Source organism: Cygnus olor, chromosome 11, assembly GCF_009769625.2.
Source record: "Cygnus olor isolate bCygOlo1 chromosome 11, bCygOlo1.pri.v2, whole genome shotgun sequence".
In the NCBI taxonomy this organism is placed as follows: domain Eukaryota; kingdom Metazoa; phylum Chordata; class Aves; order Anseriformes; family Anatidae; genus Cygnus; species Cygnus olor.
The window spans coordinates 2,069,597-2,086,747 of record NC_049179.1 but is presented as its reverse complement, the minus strand read 5'-3'; the positions used below and the strand labels follow the sequence as shown (position 1 = coordinate 2,086,747).

Genomic DNA, 17,151 nt, shown 5'->3' with positions numbered 1-17,151 from the left:
ATGTGTATGCAATTGGAAAGGTGAACTCTGTGGGAGAGCAGACCACTGGAACTGCGACTAGTGGTGTACCACTGCATACTGGGATGTGAAACAGTCAGGGATGTAAAGTGACTACATATATTGCATGATGCACTTGATTCGACAGGGAAAACATGAGCAGTAAAAATGTCATTTGGTGCCTTGCTTCAGAGACTTCACTATAACAAGAGCAAACCACCTTTGCTCCTGGCTTGCTTTTGGCAAATTATCTCGTACTAGGGAGGAGAGAAGGTTTCACTATGATTGTACACAGGACTTCATCTGTTTCTTCCCCTATAACTATCCATCTTGGTTGTGATAGGATTGTTTAGTACCACTACAGTTGTAGGACTTGTAACTTGCGTGTGTTTCCCGTCCCATTATTCTCACAAGATGCATCCCTATTCCCCAGGATGGCACTGGCACACAGAGGTGATGGCAGACCCTCCCCTGGCAGAGGACAACCCCAACCCCCCCCCAGCACTGTGCTCCTCCTGCAGAGGAGCAAGGTGTGCTTAAGCCTCTTTGGCTAAGCTCGGGACATGCACGAAGCTGTGCTGCAGAGGACTAGAATGTGGCTGGCAAGTTTAAGCCAGTGGGCTCTACCCCAGCGGCCACAGGCAAGCTAGCAGGGCTCCAGGTCTGTTTCTGAGTCACTGGGGCGGTGCTCTTTGCTCCAGTGCCCCAGCGTGCCAGGTACCAGCAGCTCCAAACAGACCCAGCATTGCATCAGGAAGAGCTGTTCATCCAGGAGGGAAATGCCCCCAAGCCCTTTGGTTGTGAAACGCAGAACATAGGAACACAAATTGACAAAGGGTAAGGTAAAACCTGAGCTGACATGTGCTGTGTCTGGGCACTTGACAGCACAGGGCTGTGCTGCGCGAGGAGCTGGGCGGCGGGAGGCAGCGAACGTGCTGTGCCACCTCCCCGGGCAGAGGCAGCAAATCAGTATTTATCAAAAATCCTAATTTGGGGGATATTTTTACAAGGTTGAAGTCTTGCATTGAAAACAGCTTTGAAGTGCCTAGGAGCAGGCTATTCCATCCTGTTTGGTCTGTGCCCTCTTTGCTTTCACCCTGCAGCTCTGTGCTTGGTGCCAGTCCCATCCCCACTGTGCCACGGCAGGGGGCCTTGCGAGCAGTGGTGCAGCTGTATGATACATGCTCTATTGTATAAGCCCCATAAAACACTGGCCCCACTTTGTAGATTTTTTTTTCCTTTTTTTTTTTTTTTTCTTTGTTTTAATCTGTTGCATGGCTTTATTTGATAGCTTTTGGGGTCCAGAAGGACTTGCACTAAAGATGACAACTGATTTCCAAAGGTGAAGCAAATGATGCATGGCTACAGGTCAGGATCCAGGAGGTGCCCAAGTCTCATCAGCCTGGAGGGCTTGGCACACTAGCAGGGTGACTCTCCTGGCAGAAGGCAGGGCAGCGCAGACAAAACTGCGTCTCATTGTCCTTCAGTGCACCACAGAAACAGGCTGTTATTGACACCAGGCTTTGGAGCACAGATCAAGCCGGAGCAGGCGGCAATCACTTTCGAAGGTCATACATACAATCTCTTTATGGCAAGTTTGCCTTCCGTGACTGACAAAAGCAGGATGGATCAAATGTCTTCCAACAGATCTGCATTAAAAATGAAGTACTGTTGCTTGGAGAACTGACAGTCCCACCAGAAATAATACAGGCTGCTGACAGTCCTCGCTTCCCAATAAACAGCATCTTCCCACGTTGTCAAAAGAGTTTCTTTGGGATGAGAATAAATAAGCAAGTTATTTGAATAAGTTATTTGAGTGAAAATGTTAATGGCAAAGAGACAGAAATCACATTGCTCTGTTGTAAAAATACACTATGGCTTAAAAATGCATTCTTGTTTCTCGTATATATGAAAATATATGTGTATGTATAAACACGATAGGTATGTATATCTATGCATATCTCCCTATATTTATACATAATTATATGCATGTGTTGTGCCCATGCCAGTAGCTAAAAATACTCAGCAACCAGTCCCCCTCCCCAGGACACGTTTGGTGCGAGGCACTGAGGGCTCCTGTGCAAGGGCTGACTGCATCCCATACGTGCAGGTTGTAACTTAGCAACCACTGTTGTATGGTCAGAAGACAATATTTCAAAGCTAATTGTTGCTGGCCTTATTAATGGCCACTGTCTTGGCTTCTGGTGCATTACTGAGCCAGACAAGAGGAAAAGAGGCTTTATCAATAAACCTCCTGAAGAAGCTGGCCATGAAGAGAAAGGAGTGGCATAAGGGGCTCAATAGTGTGCTGGGAGGTGGAGGGGACACCAAGCCGGAGAGGCAGGCATGGTGGGGCTGGGGCTGGGTGAGGGGGTACAGCCGCTGCTCAGCAGCAGCCCGCGGCCAAAGGCGATGCCGCAAACCAAGAGCTGAAGGAAGTCAGCAGGGTTTGCTCCGATATGATACAAATATATGCCACAGATATGCACACACATCCCTTTGAGTGCGTGGGCATGAAGGAGAGTGCTAACTTTCGACGTGCCCTCGAGCTGTTTTTGCCTGGAGGACGAACATACTTGCACCTGAAGGACACCATCTGCGGAGGTTTCCTCCCTTCTCAGCAGCTGCCACGGCCACCCTGCAAGAGCTGGTGGTGAGGTCAGCCTCAGTGCCACCCTGCAGCTTCAGGGACTAATTAACTGAGCCATTTCACAAGCCAGCTTCTTTTTGCATATTTCTATTCATTCCTCCTCTCGGAGGGCCTGAGGCTGCAGCTGCACCAGCCCAGCACAGGGGGCTCCCAGCACCGCTCGCGCTGCTGGGCTCTGAGCTGGTGCAAGCATTGGCTGCGGCGCCAGTGCAGGGTTATATAAAGCAGAAGGGGTTTATATAAGCCTATTTTATCTGCAAATCATTTATATTTAGAACACCTATTTCTACTGGAAACCCTAAAAGCATGTTACATAAGAGCCTGATAAATCCTTTGGCTCAAGGTTTCAGCAGGGGGAGGGGGCGCTCAACGCGTGATGTGTTCAGGATACATTTTGTAATCAGAGCCTCAATGTGCCGTCTACAGCTGGTCTTGAAATCCTTTCTGCTCTCACTCCACAATACCTTGACAATAGCAGAACACTTCACTGCATAGAAATTTCCCTCTCCCTCAGCACTGTTCTCATTTGGAGATTTTCTCTGGACGTTTTGCCAGCACGGCCGAGAAGGCAGTTCAGTGCTGCTGGGCAAGTGTCCCGGTGCATGTGGCACTGCTGCCTTTGGGAATGTCATGGGCATTGCCCAGCAGTAGCAGTGCTGTCCTCAGATCTGCAGCATGCTCAGAAGGCACTGACTGCAGCCTTCATTTAGCAATACAAAAAGAAGGGGCCGACTTACCTTGCCGTTGGTATGAGAATATTTTCTAATGAATTAACTATTCCCCAAGCCATCCCTTTATGGGGAAGAGAGGAAAGATGATGGCAGTAGTCATAAAATACACATGTAAGTGCAGAGCAGGCAGCTGCACTGCTTTGGCTTTACGCCCATGTGGCTGCAGAACCTGGCCATCCCTGAGACTGTTCTGTTGGGCAAAGCCATGAGTTCTGCAAGGGTAAATGGCACAGGGACCCTGGATCACCCAGTAGGGGAGGGACCATCCTGTATTTTGTGCTGTCTCCTTTCCGTCTCCCTCCCAGGTGTCAGAGCCCTGCGTCCTGCGAGCAGCAGGCAGTGGCCATGGCTCCCCAGCTGTGTGGCACCATCTCCCACGGGACGTGTGACACTCCTCCCCCCCCCACACACCACCACAGATCAAGTGTCTTAAGCAAATTCTTGTCATACTTCGCTTGAGCCAGACGCTGTAAATTGGATTAGTGTGGTGCCAGGAAAGATTTCTATAGTGAAACATTTAAAACTAGCACTAATGTGAACCAGTCTATGGGCTGCCACTGGACAGTCTCTGCCCTGCCGATGAGTGCAGGGGCTCCTCCACCTGCTGCTGCTGGTGCCCGTGGGCTCGGATGTTGTGGAGGAGGCACCCAGGAGAGCCTCTGCAATTGGAAAGTGGGCTGCAAGGAGCAAAAATTCACATCGGATCCTGCAAAAGTGATCTGGAGGGAAAAAATAATGCCCTGGGGCTGACTTGCAGTGGGAGCTGCAGGTGAGGTGTGCATCCAACTGCCTGTGTGCCCAGCAGTCAGGCCTCCAGCTCCAGCTAGTTATTCCATCGTAGGCAGTCCGTCACCTTCCATTACTTCTCACCTGTCATAAAAGTGATGTGTCTGGAACAGATGAAACACAAAATTGTCAGTATTTGCACAACTTTATGGATGTGGAGGGCAAATCTGTCTCATGGTTTGAGCACAGAAGGTAAGGAATTGAGCCTATGGGAAATACTAGGGACACTGGCATCCTAAGGACTTTAACTATCCAAAAAGCTGATGAGAAAAGCAACAGCCATTTAATGGGAAACCAAGCCCACAGCATATTCGCTGCAGGACCTGCATGGTGCTGGACAGAGCCAGAAAAGTGCTGAGTTTATTCCTCTGCTGAAGGCTACAGAGCACCTGGCCACCATAGGTGCTGGTCCACCCAGCGGACCAGGGCTCTGGGAGGAGAGGCGGTGGCTACAGAGGAACTGCTCCGTGTCAGCCACGGCCGAGGGGGTTAATCTGACCGTGTGGGTCTCACCAAAGCACGGTTCTGTGCCCATCTGACTCTGCACCAGCACTAGCAATTCACAGATTAAATTACACCATGGGAGGTAAATAAGTGGATAACACCTTTGACTCATGGAAAATAGCATTTCTTTTACCTTCAAGAACAAACCAGTTTGGTGTAGCCTCAGAGGTTTTAGTATGCACTTTGTAATGGCTCAATGAACTCTTAAGCTATGGGGTTAAGGCTGATCTCATGGTTGCTTCTGAGCATGGTTTATGCATGCTGGAGACCGGGCCTGCTGCTGCAAGCAACACAAAGCTCCTGCTTTCCTCTCGTGAGGCCGCCACACGCTACCACAGAGAGCAGAGGGCCGCTTGTGGGGCCTGCCCTGGCGAGGGGCCTGCCAGGGGTTCAGCCGGCTGCCAGCGTGGGGCTGCGGGAGCGTCACCACCACAGCCCAGGGCTCTGCCGAGCTGCTGCTAACAGCAGGAGCTTCCCCACGGCCCTGCAGTAAATCCACGCTGCTGGCAGCCATTTGAAGGCAGAGACAGTTAGCAAGAGAGAAACGTGGCTGTGTTTTTATTTTGTCTTACGTTCAAAGGAAGCTGTGTATCACAGCTCTGAAAGCAGCCTGAGACCAGCTCAGAAGAAATACAGCTCCCCGGTGGCACCCAAGCGTGAAACCAAGCGTCATCTTGCTACTGGGCCATGCCTTTGAGGTTGTATCAGTTAAATAAATGCAACGTCAGGTTGGTGTGTGGTAAACAATAGTTTATGACTGTCATCTGATGAAAAAGAGAGAAGGTGAGGGAGCACATTTGCGTAAATGGCCACAGTAAGTCGTGTTTTCGGGCCTACCAGCTGCTGCCAGCAGAGCCGCAGGGGTCTGGCATGGGCCTGGAAAGGTCTGAGGAGCAGCACTTCCCCCAGACCAGCATGGGTTCGAAAGCCTCCCTGCTCCCCAGGCAGGCCGGCAGCGCTGACTCGCCTCCCTGTGCCCAGCTTTCCAACATCCTGTTTTCATCGCGGTTATTTTAACTTCCCTGTTTCTTTCCGTATTTTTCCTTCTGCCCACGCCAATGCACACTGCAATTTCTGGCAGGCAGGCTGGAAAGCTCCCCGCTAGCATCTCCAGCGATGAGCTGGGCTGGTGGCAGCGCCCCGGCCTGCGGGCTGCTGGCCTCCACAGCCCCAGCCCAGCAGGGGCTTCAGGCCTGTCCCATGGCCTAATTCCTCAGCCCGGGGCTACCTCCTTGGCACAGGGCTACCCCCTTGGCCCTTGGCTATCTCCTCAGCCCGCCCAGCTGAGTGTGGAGCGAGGCTGAGCAGCTCAGGGCAGCTCAGGGCTCTGCTGCTGTGACCACAGCCCCCAGATGAGGGGTGGGAGGGAAGGAGGCACTCGGCAGGCACAGGCCGCACAACAGAGGAGCAGTTCCAGCCTGGGCAAAACAAGGTTTGTAAGCGTGCAGCCTGCATAAAACAAGATCGAATGGCGAAGCGTGAAAAATCAACACAATATCATGCGTTAAGTGTCCATATAATTTTGTGTGTAGAGGTAACAATCTCTCAGTAAGTGTCAACACCATATTTGCTAAGAAAATCTGTAGTATTAGCAGAAAAAAATCTGAGAGGCAGCCATAATACAAAATAAAAATCAAACCCATCTGCTTTATTAATCATAGGCTTTAAAAATGTCCTTGCTAATTATGCAGCTATTTCAAGAGCTGTGCTGTTTAAATCTATATCCAAACAAACACAGAAGCCACAATAATTCTGTCATTCAGTTATACAGGTCTGCAGCTTTAAATGGTTAAAAATGAAAAAAAATCGGGAACAACATCAAATGGAAATGTTGTCTTTATACAGCTTGTAACACCAAGGATTTAGCTTTTAATCCACTCTGAATGGCATTCCCAAGAAAAGGAAAGAGAAAATGTCCTTTATTGCCAGAGTCTGGGTCTGGACCACCGATGCTGATGACTTTCCTTGGCCGCAACCTAAAAGTGTGTCTGGAAGGGGTTTTATGATCAGCCCTCTTGTCAAGCAGGAACTTGAAACTGGCAGTACTTGTGGTGTAGAGACACCTTTTTGGAAAGATGATGTCGAGTTGATATGACAGAGAAAAGCAAACAGATTTATCCTCACCTTGCACCAGCCGTGGTGGGATCAGTGTGGCAACAAGTCCTCCCCACTGCACAGCACCAGAGCCCTGGGGTATGGCTGGAGGAACACGGCTAAATTCACGTATGGAGGAAAGCCTGTATTTCATTAGGCCTCACCTCTGAGAGTGGCCAGTGATCTTCAGCCAAGCAGGCAGGAGATCACCCACATGTCTTGGACTGTACCCAGCTGCAAATGATTGCTGGAAGAATGTACTAAGCAAATCTGAAGTTATAAGAAATATGGAAAAAATCAAAGGTGTAGCTGAAGGTCAAGTAGTTTGGAAGTGTATCTTAGAGTAGGAAAAACATGTCAGTCTTCTACCAGTTAGGAAACAAACCCCAAAACTGGTAAAAAAAACAAAAACAAAAACAAAACAAACAAACAAAAAAACCCAACCACCAATTTAGTAATGACTCCATACTCTAGAAACATCAACAGAGCATATTAACAGTAAGGGTGGATTAACTCAAATGCAAGAATGCAGACAGGAAGTCCTTCTCCACGTCTCCTCCATATAACCACACTCTTGTTCAATAGCCCTTGACTCCAGCTGATACCAACTAAAGCCACCAACATCCCTGCTGGAGCCCAGGATGCAATCAACAGAGAGGGAGCACCACCACATCACAGCGCGTCCTGGGGGTACAAATGAGCTGGGTACTGACACCTTCATCAGCCTGCTGAGTGGAAAGCATGATCCAAGTTGCAGCAGCCATACCTGAGACAGCATGAGAAACGCCTCTTGAAAGGTTCTTGAGCCACACTGCCACCAAGGCCTGACCGTAGTCACCTTACAGACAAGTACCTTCATTTTGTCAAAAGGGGAAACAGAGTTGGGAAGAGCAAGTGGGGCATAGAAGCAATCATATCGCTTGGCTCTGAAGCCAGACAAGTCATAAGTTCCCTGTCCAGCACCCAACTGCAAACAGCATCCTTTCTTATTTCATACCATACATAACATTCTGGCTGCGTGACATAAAGGTTAAAAGTAATTTTGGCTGCAGTAGAACAGCACATAGACTACAAGGGGAATTTTATTATCAGAGTTCACTATAGAAGGTCTGCTTTGCAGTCAGGATGTGATAGACAAATTCCAGAGAAAAGACAATCATTATGCAACGACTGCTGCCAACTATTGACAAAACTATTTGCAGAACACCACCATACCCGGTTATCACCACATGCAGACGCACTATCAGGGTAGCGCTCCCTCCACACATTGTTTGGTGCATGCAAAATTATGTTATCAGTAATGCTAATTCTCAGTCAGAAGAAGTCACTGAACTTTTCACCAGTCAATAGTTTAAGGAGTTCTCAAGTAACACTCAGCGTGAACAGATAACGATTATAAATATAGAGACACTTGAATGGAAGCGTAAGAATGCAGGGTACCAGCGGTGATCTTGATTGTTTGCTTCTTACTAAATACACCACAGCATTATTTCACAGATCATTCAGCTCCAGTCTGATGCAAACAATGGCAGAACACCAAAAAAGAATTTACAAGATTATGTAAGCACAGAAATAATTCAAGGGATAGGGAATGACTTGGTTCAGGCCGGCTGTTGCTCAGGATTGCATCTTTTGAAGAACAAGGAGGTTTGATTGTTTTAGTTATGTGAAAGCTTGACAGGCACTTCCAAATCTCACCAGCAGAAAGCAACTTGCAAATAAAGGGAAGATTTGTGCGAGCAGATTTATTTCAGGGACATTTTTTTCCCTGTACCAATACCCAGAAATAACCTGTGCAACAGCATGTCACTGGCTTTCTCGGGAACCCAACTAAAATTCTTTCAGCACTTTGTAGGACGTACGCCTGTAGAGAATTGGGGGTGACAAGTCCACATTTAGCAGAAGATGCCAGCTCTGACTATTACAGGGTTTAGAAGGGGACAGACAGAACACATGGAGCTCCAGACCAGTGGCAGTCCCATATGGAAGAAAAACTCCCTGCAAACAGGAAGCTCCCACCCACCTGGATTAAAAAAAAAAAAAAAAAAAAAAAAAAAGGCATTAAAAACATGTCCTTAAACTAATGTCCCCAGGCAATAAGCCAAAGAGAGCATTTAGGAAGGCTTTAAATGTATGTACCAGGCACAGTTCTAAGAACTTCTACAGCACAGAAAACAAGAAAAAAAACAACATCAAGGTGAGAGGAAAACAAAGTAAACCAAGGCATACAAATTTAGCTGTGCTGAGTGGATTCATTGCTGCCTATTTAGGCATGTCCAATTCATTTTCAGCTGGCTACCTTGATGACCAGTGGCAGAGAAGCTGTGGCACTACGGACTGCCCGGCTGCCCCCAGCTCCCTGCTGGTCTGAAGAAGCTGATGAGTAGCCTCCAGCCCCACTATGCTCACTGCAAGGACTAGCTAAGATGTGCTATGCATGCTGTAGTCATACCACTAACAGCAGCGTGGGCTGTCTTATATAAACATATGAGATTATATATAGCAAATCTTATTTAATTAAAATTAAATACAATTGTGAGAGAGTTAACTGACCATGACTGAGAACTCTTGATCAGAACAAACTGTTCAGCATTGTCGTGCTGGTTTCCAATTATTAGGTCTCATGTGATGACAGTACATTTAATATGCTCTGCCCTGGTCTTTAAATAATGGTAAACAACATCTCTTCTAGCTGAAGTTAGATTTTAATCAAAGACTGCATAGAGAAGGTACTTTGAAAAGATGGCTAGCATCCTCATTTCTCACTTGCTTTTTTGTTAAATAAGGGTGTTCCATTTTACTTGGCAAGCACCTTGGCATTGAACAGTCATCCCCTTATCTGGTTTATAATTTAAGTCTTTTCCGTAATTTGTTTTTAAAGACAATTCAGTTGCTAGGTCACAGCCCAAGAACTATGCATGTAACTGTCCTATTTTTCTTCCAGGGATGGGCACAGCCGATGAGTGCAGGACAGTAACCATCTTCCACCCACGGGGAGGCTCCCCGAAGCCCTGCACTTTGTGACTCTTCTCCCACCACAGGACTCCTGCAGCTTGCCTATGAAGAACCCAACTCCACACTTGGATTATCCTTGTTTTCTGGCAGTAGATTTAACTCTACATGATCCTTGCAAAGCACTTCCACTTTCTTTAATCTTCCCCACATGAGGGATTACTTCTGCTTAATAAGCACGATGGCCTGGCTGTACCCTCCAATCACCAGGGCACGCACCCTCCTAGAGCAGGGCTTTCACCCACAGTGGCCAGCACCATTTGTCCCATGCTGCTCCCACAGCACAGCCAGAACTCTGAGGCAGTGAAGTACCACACTGGACTTAGCCTCAACACCTGACCCTCTGCTGCTTGTGTAAAATGCTTCCATTCCACCATGATGAGCTTCTTAAGTACTGTTGAGTTTGTTTTCTTTGAAATACACTTCTACGCAGGATGTGTTTTTAGCCTGAATTTCATTTCCAGTTTCTAAGTACTTTCCTCCCACTCCTTTCATCCAATCTCAGAAAAGCTGACTACCACACCAATTCAAAACAGTCCCTCCCCTAGGAGAAAGAACAGATGTGTTTCCTCCTCCCTCCAGCCCCACGCACACAAAGCAAAGTGACTACACCAACGCTCACATAACATGCCCCTTGAAGCAGACTGCGCCCCAGCTCCCAAGGTGACTGTTTTCTGCCATGCTCCCTGTTTTAACAGTTGTAGCCATACTACCTGCCAGAGAAGCAGAGATGGAAAAAAAAAGGAAGAATTAAGGCACTGTTGCGGAAAAAGTTATAGGAGTTTGCCAGAAGACACAGCTTTATTGCATGGCTCATTAGCTACCTCAGGAATGGCTCTGATGGGAGGAACTGGAAAAGAAAGTAATACTGCTGTTCTAAAGCATGCTGCAACACAGACTCAGTCTGCACATTTCTGAACATCCCCTCGCATCCCACTCCTGAGATCTCTATGAAAACGCTCCAGTGGGTTTCTTGGCTGAGGGACGTGTAGGATTACCTTTACTCTAGCTTGCCAGTGACATGAAGGTGCTTGCATGCCTGTGCAGCAGTTTTTCCACTTTAATATTCTGCCTGAGCAGTTGATAAAACACTACTGCTCACTTATAGTCTGGAATTCCATTGTCTTTTGAACAGATATGGTTATTGGCACTGTGGTACATGCATACTTTCACAGACATACCACTACACAGGATTTTAAGTACAGGCTGTGCACACTGAACAGAAGCACACTCGCAGAGTCTCCAGGCTGTGCTCTGCATCCCCAGCAGCAGCACTTCTCACATAGAATACGAGCTCAGACTTCCTTGATCTCCTTGTACCTTGTATGAGGCAAGCAGGCCTGCCTTTGTAGCACAGCTAGCTGTTTTTACAGTGGAAGCTGTTTGTTTTTCACTGTACAAAGCATCAAAGGACAACAGTCATTTTTGCTGGCCATGTTTTTATTTGTCTTTCATTTTAAACAGGGGAGCCAATGATACATCCAGTATTTCAAAAAATCAGAAGGTAAAACAAATTTTCAGAAGACTGAGATGCTACATGCTATATTTAACCTAATTTTATTCATGCTTGCTTTTGAGGGGCAGCGGGAAGGGGGCAGGAATCATTCAGTAAAAACATACAGTAAAAACAAAATGTCTCACCATATAGAACTTTAACCTACAGTAATGTTGTACCTTAATTGTTTCCATGCACACAACTAACATTACAAAATTTTTTTTTTAAATGAACACAATTAAGACTTCTAGGAGCATTTTATAATAAAGCAATTCCTAATTTCTTTTGTAGAGATCAAGCACCTCCAATTACAAATTCCTATACACAGTGAGTGCTTTACTTGAAATGAAAACTAGAAAAAATGTATTGATAGCCTCAGAATAAGCCGATGTTAATATATATCCAGCTATGTAGGCAATAAAACCATAGTGCTAAACAAAAACTTTTATCTGAAAAGCAACTCAAAAATTAAGTTGACTTTCTATAATTACAGAAATATACTTATTTGCTAAAATAAATAAAAGTGCTGCATATTAACACTTCACTATAAAGAATGCATACCAAAACATTTATAAATATTGAATGATTTTCAATAAGAATAGCTACTACAATAATGCTGGCTAAATAGAAGTGCATAATGAGAAGCACTATGGGTGGTTAATGTTTTGCCACATACTGCTGTTACCTTGAGGTAGATAACACATGCGTACCAAATTCTGCATTCATTTCAGTTGCTGCTGGTATCATGTGTCTAAGAAATGTGTACAGTATGAAAAACTCTAAAATACGCATGAATGAAAAAATGTTTTGGGAAAAATAGATATTTTCATGCAATTATGTACAGTCTCACTGTGTAAATTTCAAGGCAAGATTCTTTTTCTGCAAAACATGGACACTGTTTTACTGAGAGAATGTTTTTTTTTTTTTTACTTGGTTTAGTGCATTTTTGTTACCTCCTGCATTTTGCATTATTTTGCTCTATTCTTTAATCTTGTGTGCAAACGACATGCCAGTTTAAAAACAAAACTTATGTATAGAAAGTAATTCTGGATTGTAAAAACAATGGTAAACAGAAAGCTAATGAAATCCATACCAAAATTACACCATCTGATTCAAGTAAAAAAATTACTTATACTAGTAATAAAAAAAGACAAACACATCTCATGAATATAAAAGAAATGTCTGCTGAGTGTTTTAATTTAGATGTTTCAGAATGCTGCTGTATGTTTTGTGGGGAATTTGGGGAGATGATTTCATAGCAGAAGGCGTTAACGTGGCCTGTATTGATTTCAGTGGCGAACCAACAGGGCTATGAAACTGAGGAATACCTATCGCCTCAAGATGTTTGTTGAAGAGGAGTTCTCCACTGTTACTAAGAAAGCTCTCTTCTCTTTCCTTCTCCCCAGGCTTCCCCTCTTCTACTGGCTCAGGTTCTAGCATTTCAGCATCTTCTTTCTTACTAAAAAATTTGTCCAAATAACTGGTGTAAGTATTTTGTTTCTCAACGTGTTCATCTTTCCTTACTTCACAACAAAACTGGTCTATGAGGAAGCACTCCTCCCCACTACTTACAAACTGACTGTCCCAAGAAGTTTGGTACAGAGCTTCTAACTGTGCCAAATTAGCCATTCCTTTCTCCTGCTTCTCTCTGCTTACTGACTTTGATATTAATCCTTTCAACTCCATTTGAGATACTGAGCTATTCAAGTCATTTAATTTATCAACATCAGTAGACTCGTGTTGTAAACTAAGCTGAATAGTTTCTGCTATGAATGAATCAAAGTCAAATCCTTGATTCTTCTCCCTTTCTTTTTCAACAAGTTGCTGTGATGCTTCCTCAAGCGCTATCTGAGCTTTCACCAATCCATTCTTTTCACATTTAGACTTGCCTTTCTTATCAGACTTTTCTTTGCTCTGTTCCTTCCAGTTTGAAAGATCTATAATAAGCTTGGGCTCATAGTAATGGTTAACTTCACTGTCTCGCCAAACTAAATTATCTAGGTATGAAGATGACCTCATTTTGTAATTACAAGTGTGACTACATTCTAGATCACAGTATTTGTTTTCATGGTGATCTGAATACTGCCAGCAAGGCTCAGTAGAGAAGTGGGTGTCAAAAGCAGGATCCTCCAGATACTTTTCACGATCTCCATCCAAATATTTGCGAGGATCTACTTGAACTTCTTCCTCATCAGTAACATCAGAAAGAGCCCTTGGATCACGCTGAACTTCATCAGCTTCATAGTTATTATGAATAGGCCAGTCATGGTCTGAAAACTGACTCTCATGGTATCTGCAAAACAATTTCCTAAGCGTTAGCGACTAAAAACAGTCTTCTAGCTCGCAAGACAGAGACAGTGTCCTTACAGATATTCTCTTACAGAATAATGGTAATTCAATAAAAATAACCTAAGTTTTTCCTCAAATTAGGTACCTCTTCCATTTATTTTTTTTTTAAGTTTAATGTGGCATAAAGCAATCCTCATATGCATATCTTAAAGATGTAAGTCCAGAATTACGTACAATAGCTCATCCCATTGACAGAGCTCTTCCATAAAGTCTGACTTTAAATACGACTACTGTAATTCTCTTTACTGCTATATTCACTAAGCATTGAAAAAGAGCAATCCATACTTAAAACACTCTTCATGTTGATTTTTTTTTTTTAAAGACAAGTATTTTGGGCAGAGAAAAGTAGTAACAGAGATTAAACTTTAGATTTTAGATTTCCAAGTGCATCTCAGGAATGTGTCAGCACACCCTAATCAGTCTTATGAGCCATAAACCCAATGATTCTCAAGTCAACTTGAGAAACACGTAGAAAAGGAAAGAATGCTCAAGAAGCAACATGACTTCAAACACGCAACAGTTAAGTCACATTACATGCTACAGTAAGCAATAAATTTACCTTTCCCAATTATAAATATGGCTGTGACTTTCATCCATCAGCAGAATATCATCTACCTCATCTTCAATGTGAAAAGGATGACTTGAAATAGGCTCATCCGTTGGAAAGGAATAAATGCTCATGTAAGGATGGGACAAAGCTTCTTCTGCTGTCAATCGATCCATGGGACTAAATGTCAAAATTTGTTCCAGGAAGTCCAGTGCTGTGCAACAGAAGTTATGATTTAAAAGGAGAAAAAACAACATTTCAGACATCCAGTATTAAAGATTAAAACGCAATGCTTTGCTTTAGGAGTGTGCACCTGCTTAAAACGTATATTTTGCCACCCATGATATATCACATACTAACACTTAATGGCCCAAAAAATAAAAATCTGGCAGCCATAGGAAATGCAGAAGAGTAGAGATCAAATCTAGGATCTAAAATAATTTATCCTAAAACAGGAAAAAAAAAAAATACTACAAGGAGGAATGCTTCAAGTTGAAACAGTATCCACCAACATGTGTCATGAAACACTGCTGTCAGCAACCAAGTTTCAAAACAGTTTGTTTTGGGGACTTTAAAAAAAAATAAAAAATTCAAAGAGTTGTTTTAAACTGACACCATTCCAATGTTCTCTTATATTTAGAAGGCCAGTGTCTCAAAATATAGCAATTTTAATCAGTCTTTCAGTGCAGACAGGTCCAGCACGGAGGCATAATTCTACTCCAAAGATGATCATATAGCTATCACAATCATATATATATAATTTTTTTTTTTTAATTACAGTAGAATACAGTTCTTCTTCAGATCTTCAGAGAACGTATGGATTCTTCTAATTTAAATTCGCTTTTAACAGTCATAGGCATACACTGTTATGCTGTTCACCACTATTTTATTATTTGTGAAATATAGAAAATATTTTTTCAGAATAACTTACCTTCGGGACTAATGCCTGGAAGCAACTGAGTTAAAGGTTTGTGTGGCTCAGTCATATCATTTCTAATGTAAACTGGAATTACATTGAGAAGCTCCTGACGGTCCTCCTCATGTACAACAGGAATTGATTCTAGAATCAACTGCATCTGTTCAAGTTCATGTGCACCTAAAGATCAAGAGAAAATACAAGCTGTCATTTCAGCTTCAAACATTTTCATCCCTGTGTATGAATGGCACAGGAAAATTTTGCGCTCTGAGCAGCTATATTTTCTGTACAAGATTCTACAAGAGAGGAAAAGCTGTGGTACTAACTTTGAGTGGTAAGTATGAAAAGCTCTCAAAAATGCTGTTCATGAAGAATTACAGAACTGTTACACACAGATAAAGCAATGTAACCGCAAGGTTTCTGTAAGAATGTTTTTACCAAGTATGAGGTACTCCTCATCAATCACATCACAGAATGGCTTGGGTTGGAAGGGACGTTAAAGATCATCTAACTCCAACCCCCTGCCATGGACAGGGATGACACCCACTAGATCAGGTTGGCCAAGACCCCATCCTGCGGGGCCTTGAACACCTCCAGGGATGGGGCACCCACAGCTTCTCTGGGCAACCTGTGCCAGTGCCTCACCATCCTTACTGTGAAGAATTTCTTCTTAACGTTTAATCTAAATCTATCCTCTTTTAGTTTAAGACCGCTCCCCCTTGCCCTATCATTATCTACCCAAGTAAAGAGCCCCTCCGTTCTTTTTGTAAGACCCCTTTAAGTACTGAAAGGCCTCAATGAGGTCTCCCTGGAGGTGCTCCAGCCCTCAGACCATCTTTGTGGCCCTATCAATATCCTATTTTTTCCTTATATACCATACACTGCAACCCTCCCCTTTCAGGTGATCCACCTAATTCATTCAATATTTGACCCAACTTTGAATTATAGGTCCCTTATTGATAAAAAGGGTTGCAGTCTAGCTCAGCAGGAGATCTCACAGACCACGCTCATTTGTGTCAATATTCTACTCTGAAATCCTGTATTACTGTCACATGCAAGACAAAAAACTATTTGCCATTTAAGCAGTGTAACCTTACTAAAAAGAAATAGTACTGCGTTATAATTTAAATTACACTACACTTTTACCCAGTAAAACTTCAGATAAAGCTGAAGAACTATAAGGGCCTATAACGATGGCAAATTTGGGAGTAATGAATGACATCATTGTTTCAGCAGCAGCGGTCAATCAAATTGGAGTACCAAGAAATACATTGTCTACTTCCATTTATTGTTCAGCTCCAAGAGGCACACAGCACCCCAGATAGTCAAGTGGTGGATGAAATTATGCAAGACTGTTTGCACACCAGTGCTTCCCACCTTTAGCAAGAAGCTCTAGGCAGTCAGCAGTACTGTATGTGGCATCAAACACAAATAAATGGAGCCAGAAACAGGTTGTACCATCTCAAGATCTACACACTATCAGTTCACTTCAGCAGTTTGCATGACAGTCTGCACTGGAAATCCTACCACGTATCTGTCAGATGACAGAAAGAAAATCAGGCAAAATCACTAAAGAGAAAATGAGGAAGACCTACATTCCCCAGCTGAATTAGTACTGCCTCATGTTAACTTATTTGCTGGATTGAAAAAAGCTGTTTTGTCCGCCTGCTTCAGGCTATTGCAAATTACTAATATAATCTATCAGATGCTACACTGTCTGTAATTTGTTCGAAATAGGATCCTAATCTATCATTATTTCATGTCCTATTCATCCTAAAATTAATCAGCTTTTTTCAGTCCACTATAAATGAAATTAACATTTAAAAGTATTTATTTAAAAGAAAAAAAAAATCAGAGTTATTTGAAATAGCTACTGAATTCCTCTGCATTGATATTCCATCCCTCCCTCACCCAGGTATTCTGCGATTTTCATCTCCATTCTTTCTTCCCATTCCCTTCAGCTTTCCAGAAAGCAGGATTCCTAAGGGATGGCTCAGACGAAGTAAGGAAGTTACAGATTGACCAAACCAAGCCCTCCAAACAAATTTGCAAAATAATTTTATTCAGAGT

General features: G+C 43.7%; 1 protein-coding gene across 10 annotated transcripts in view; it reads right to left on the bottom strand.

Annotated features, from left to right (window-relative positions):
• Positions 1-11,196: 11,196 nt before the first annotated feature.
• The window catches only part of MAPK6 (mitogen-activated protein kinase 6), a 69,167-nt gene continuing 63,212 nt past the window's right edge, over positions 11,197-17,151 (bottom strand). For all 10 annotated transcript variants that reach the window (XM_040570112.1, XM_040570120.1, XM_040570114.1 and 7 more), the window contains exons 4-6: positions 15,097-15,261; positions 14,178-14,379; positions 11,197-13,562 (exon numbers count right to left, since the gene is read on the bottom strand). In XM_040570112.1, the coding sequence (XP_040426046.1) occupies positions 12,464-13,562; positions 14,178-14,379; positions 15,097-15,261 (1,466 nt within the window). In that variant the 3' untranslated portion in view covers positions 11,197-12,463. The remainder of the gene's footprint in view (positions 13,563-14,177; positions 14,380-15,096; positions 15,262-17,151) is intronic.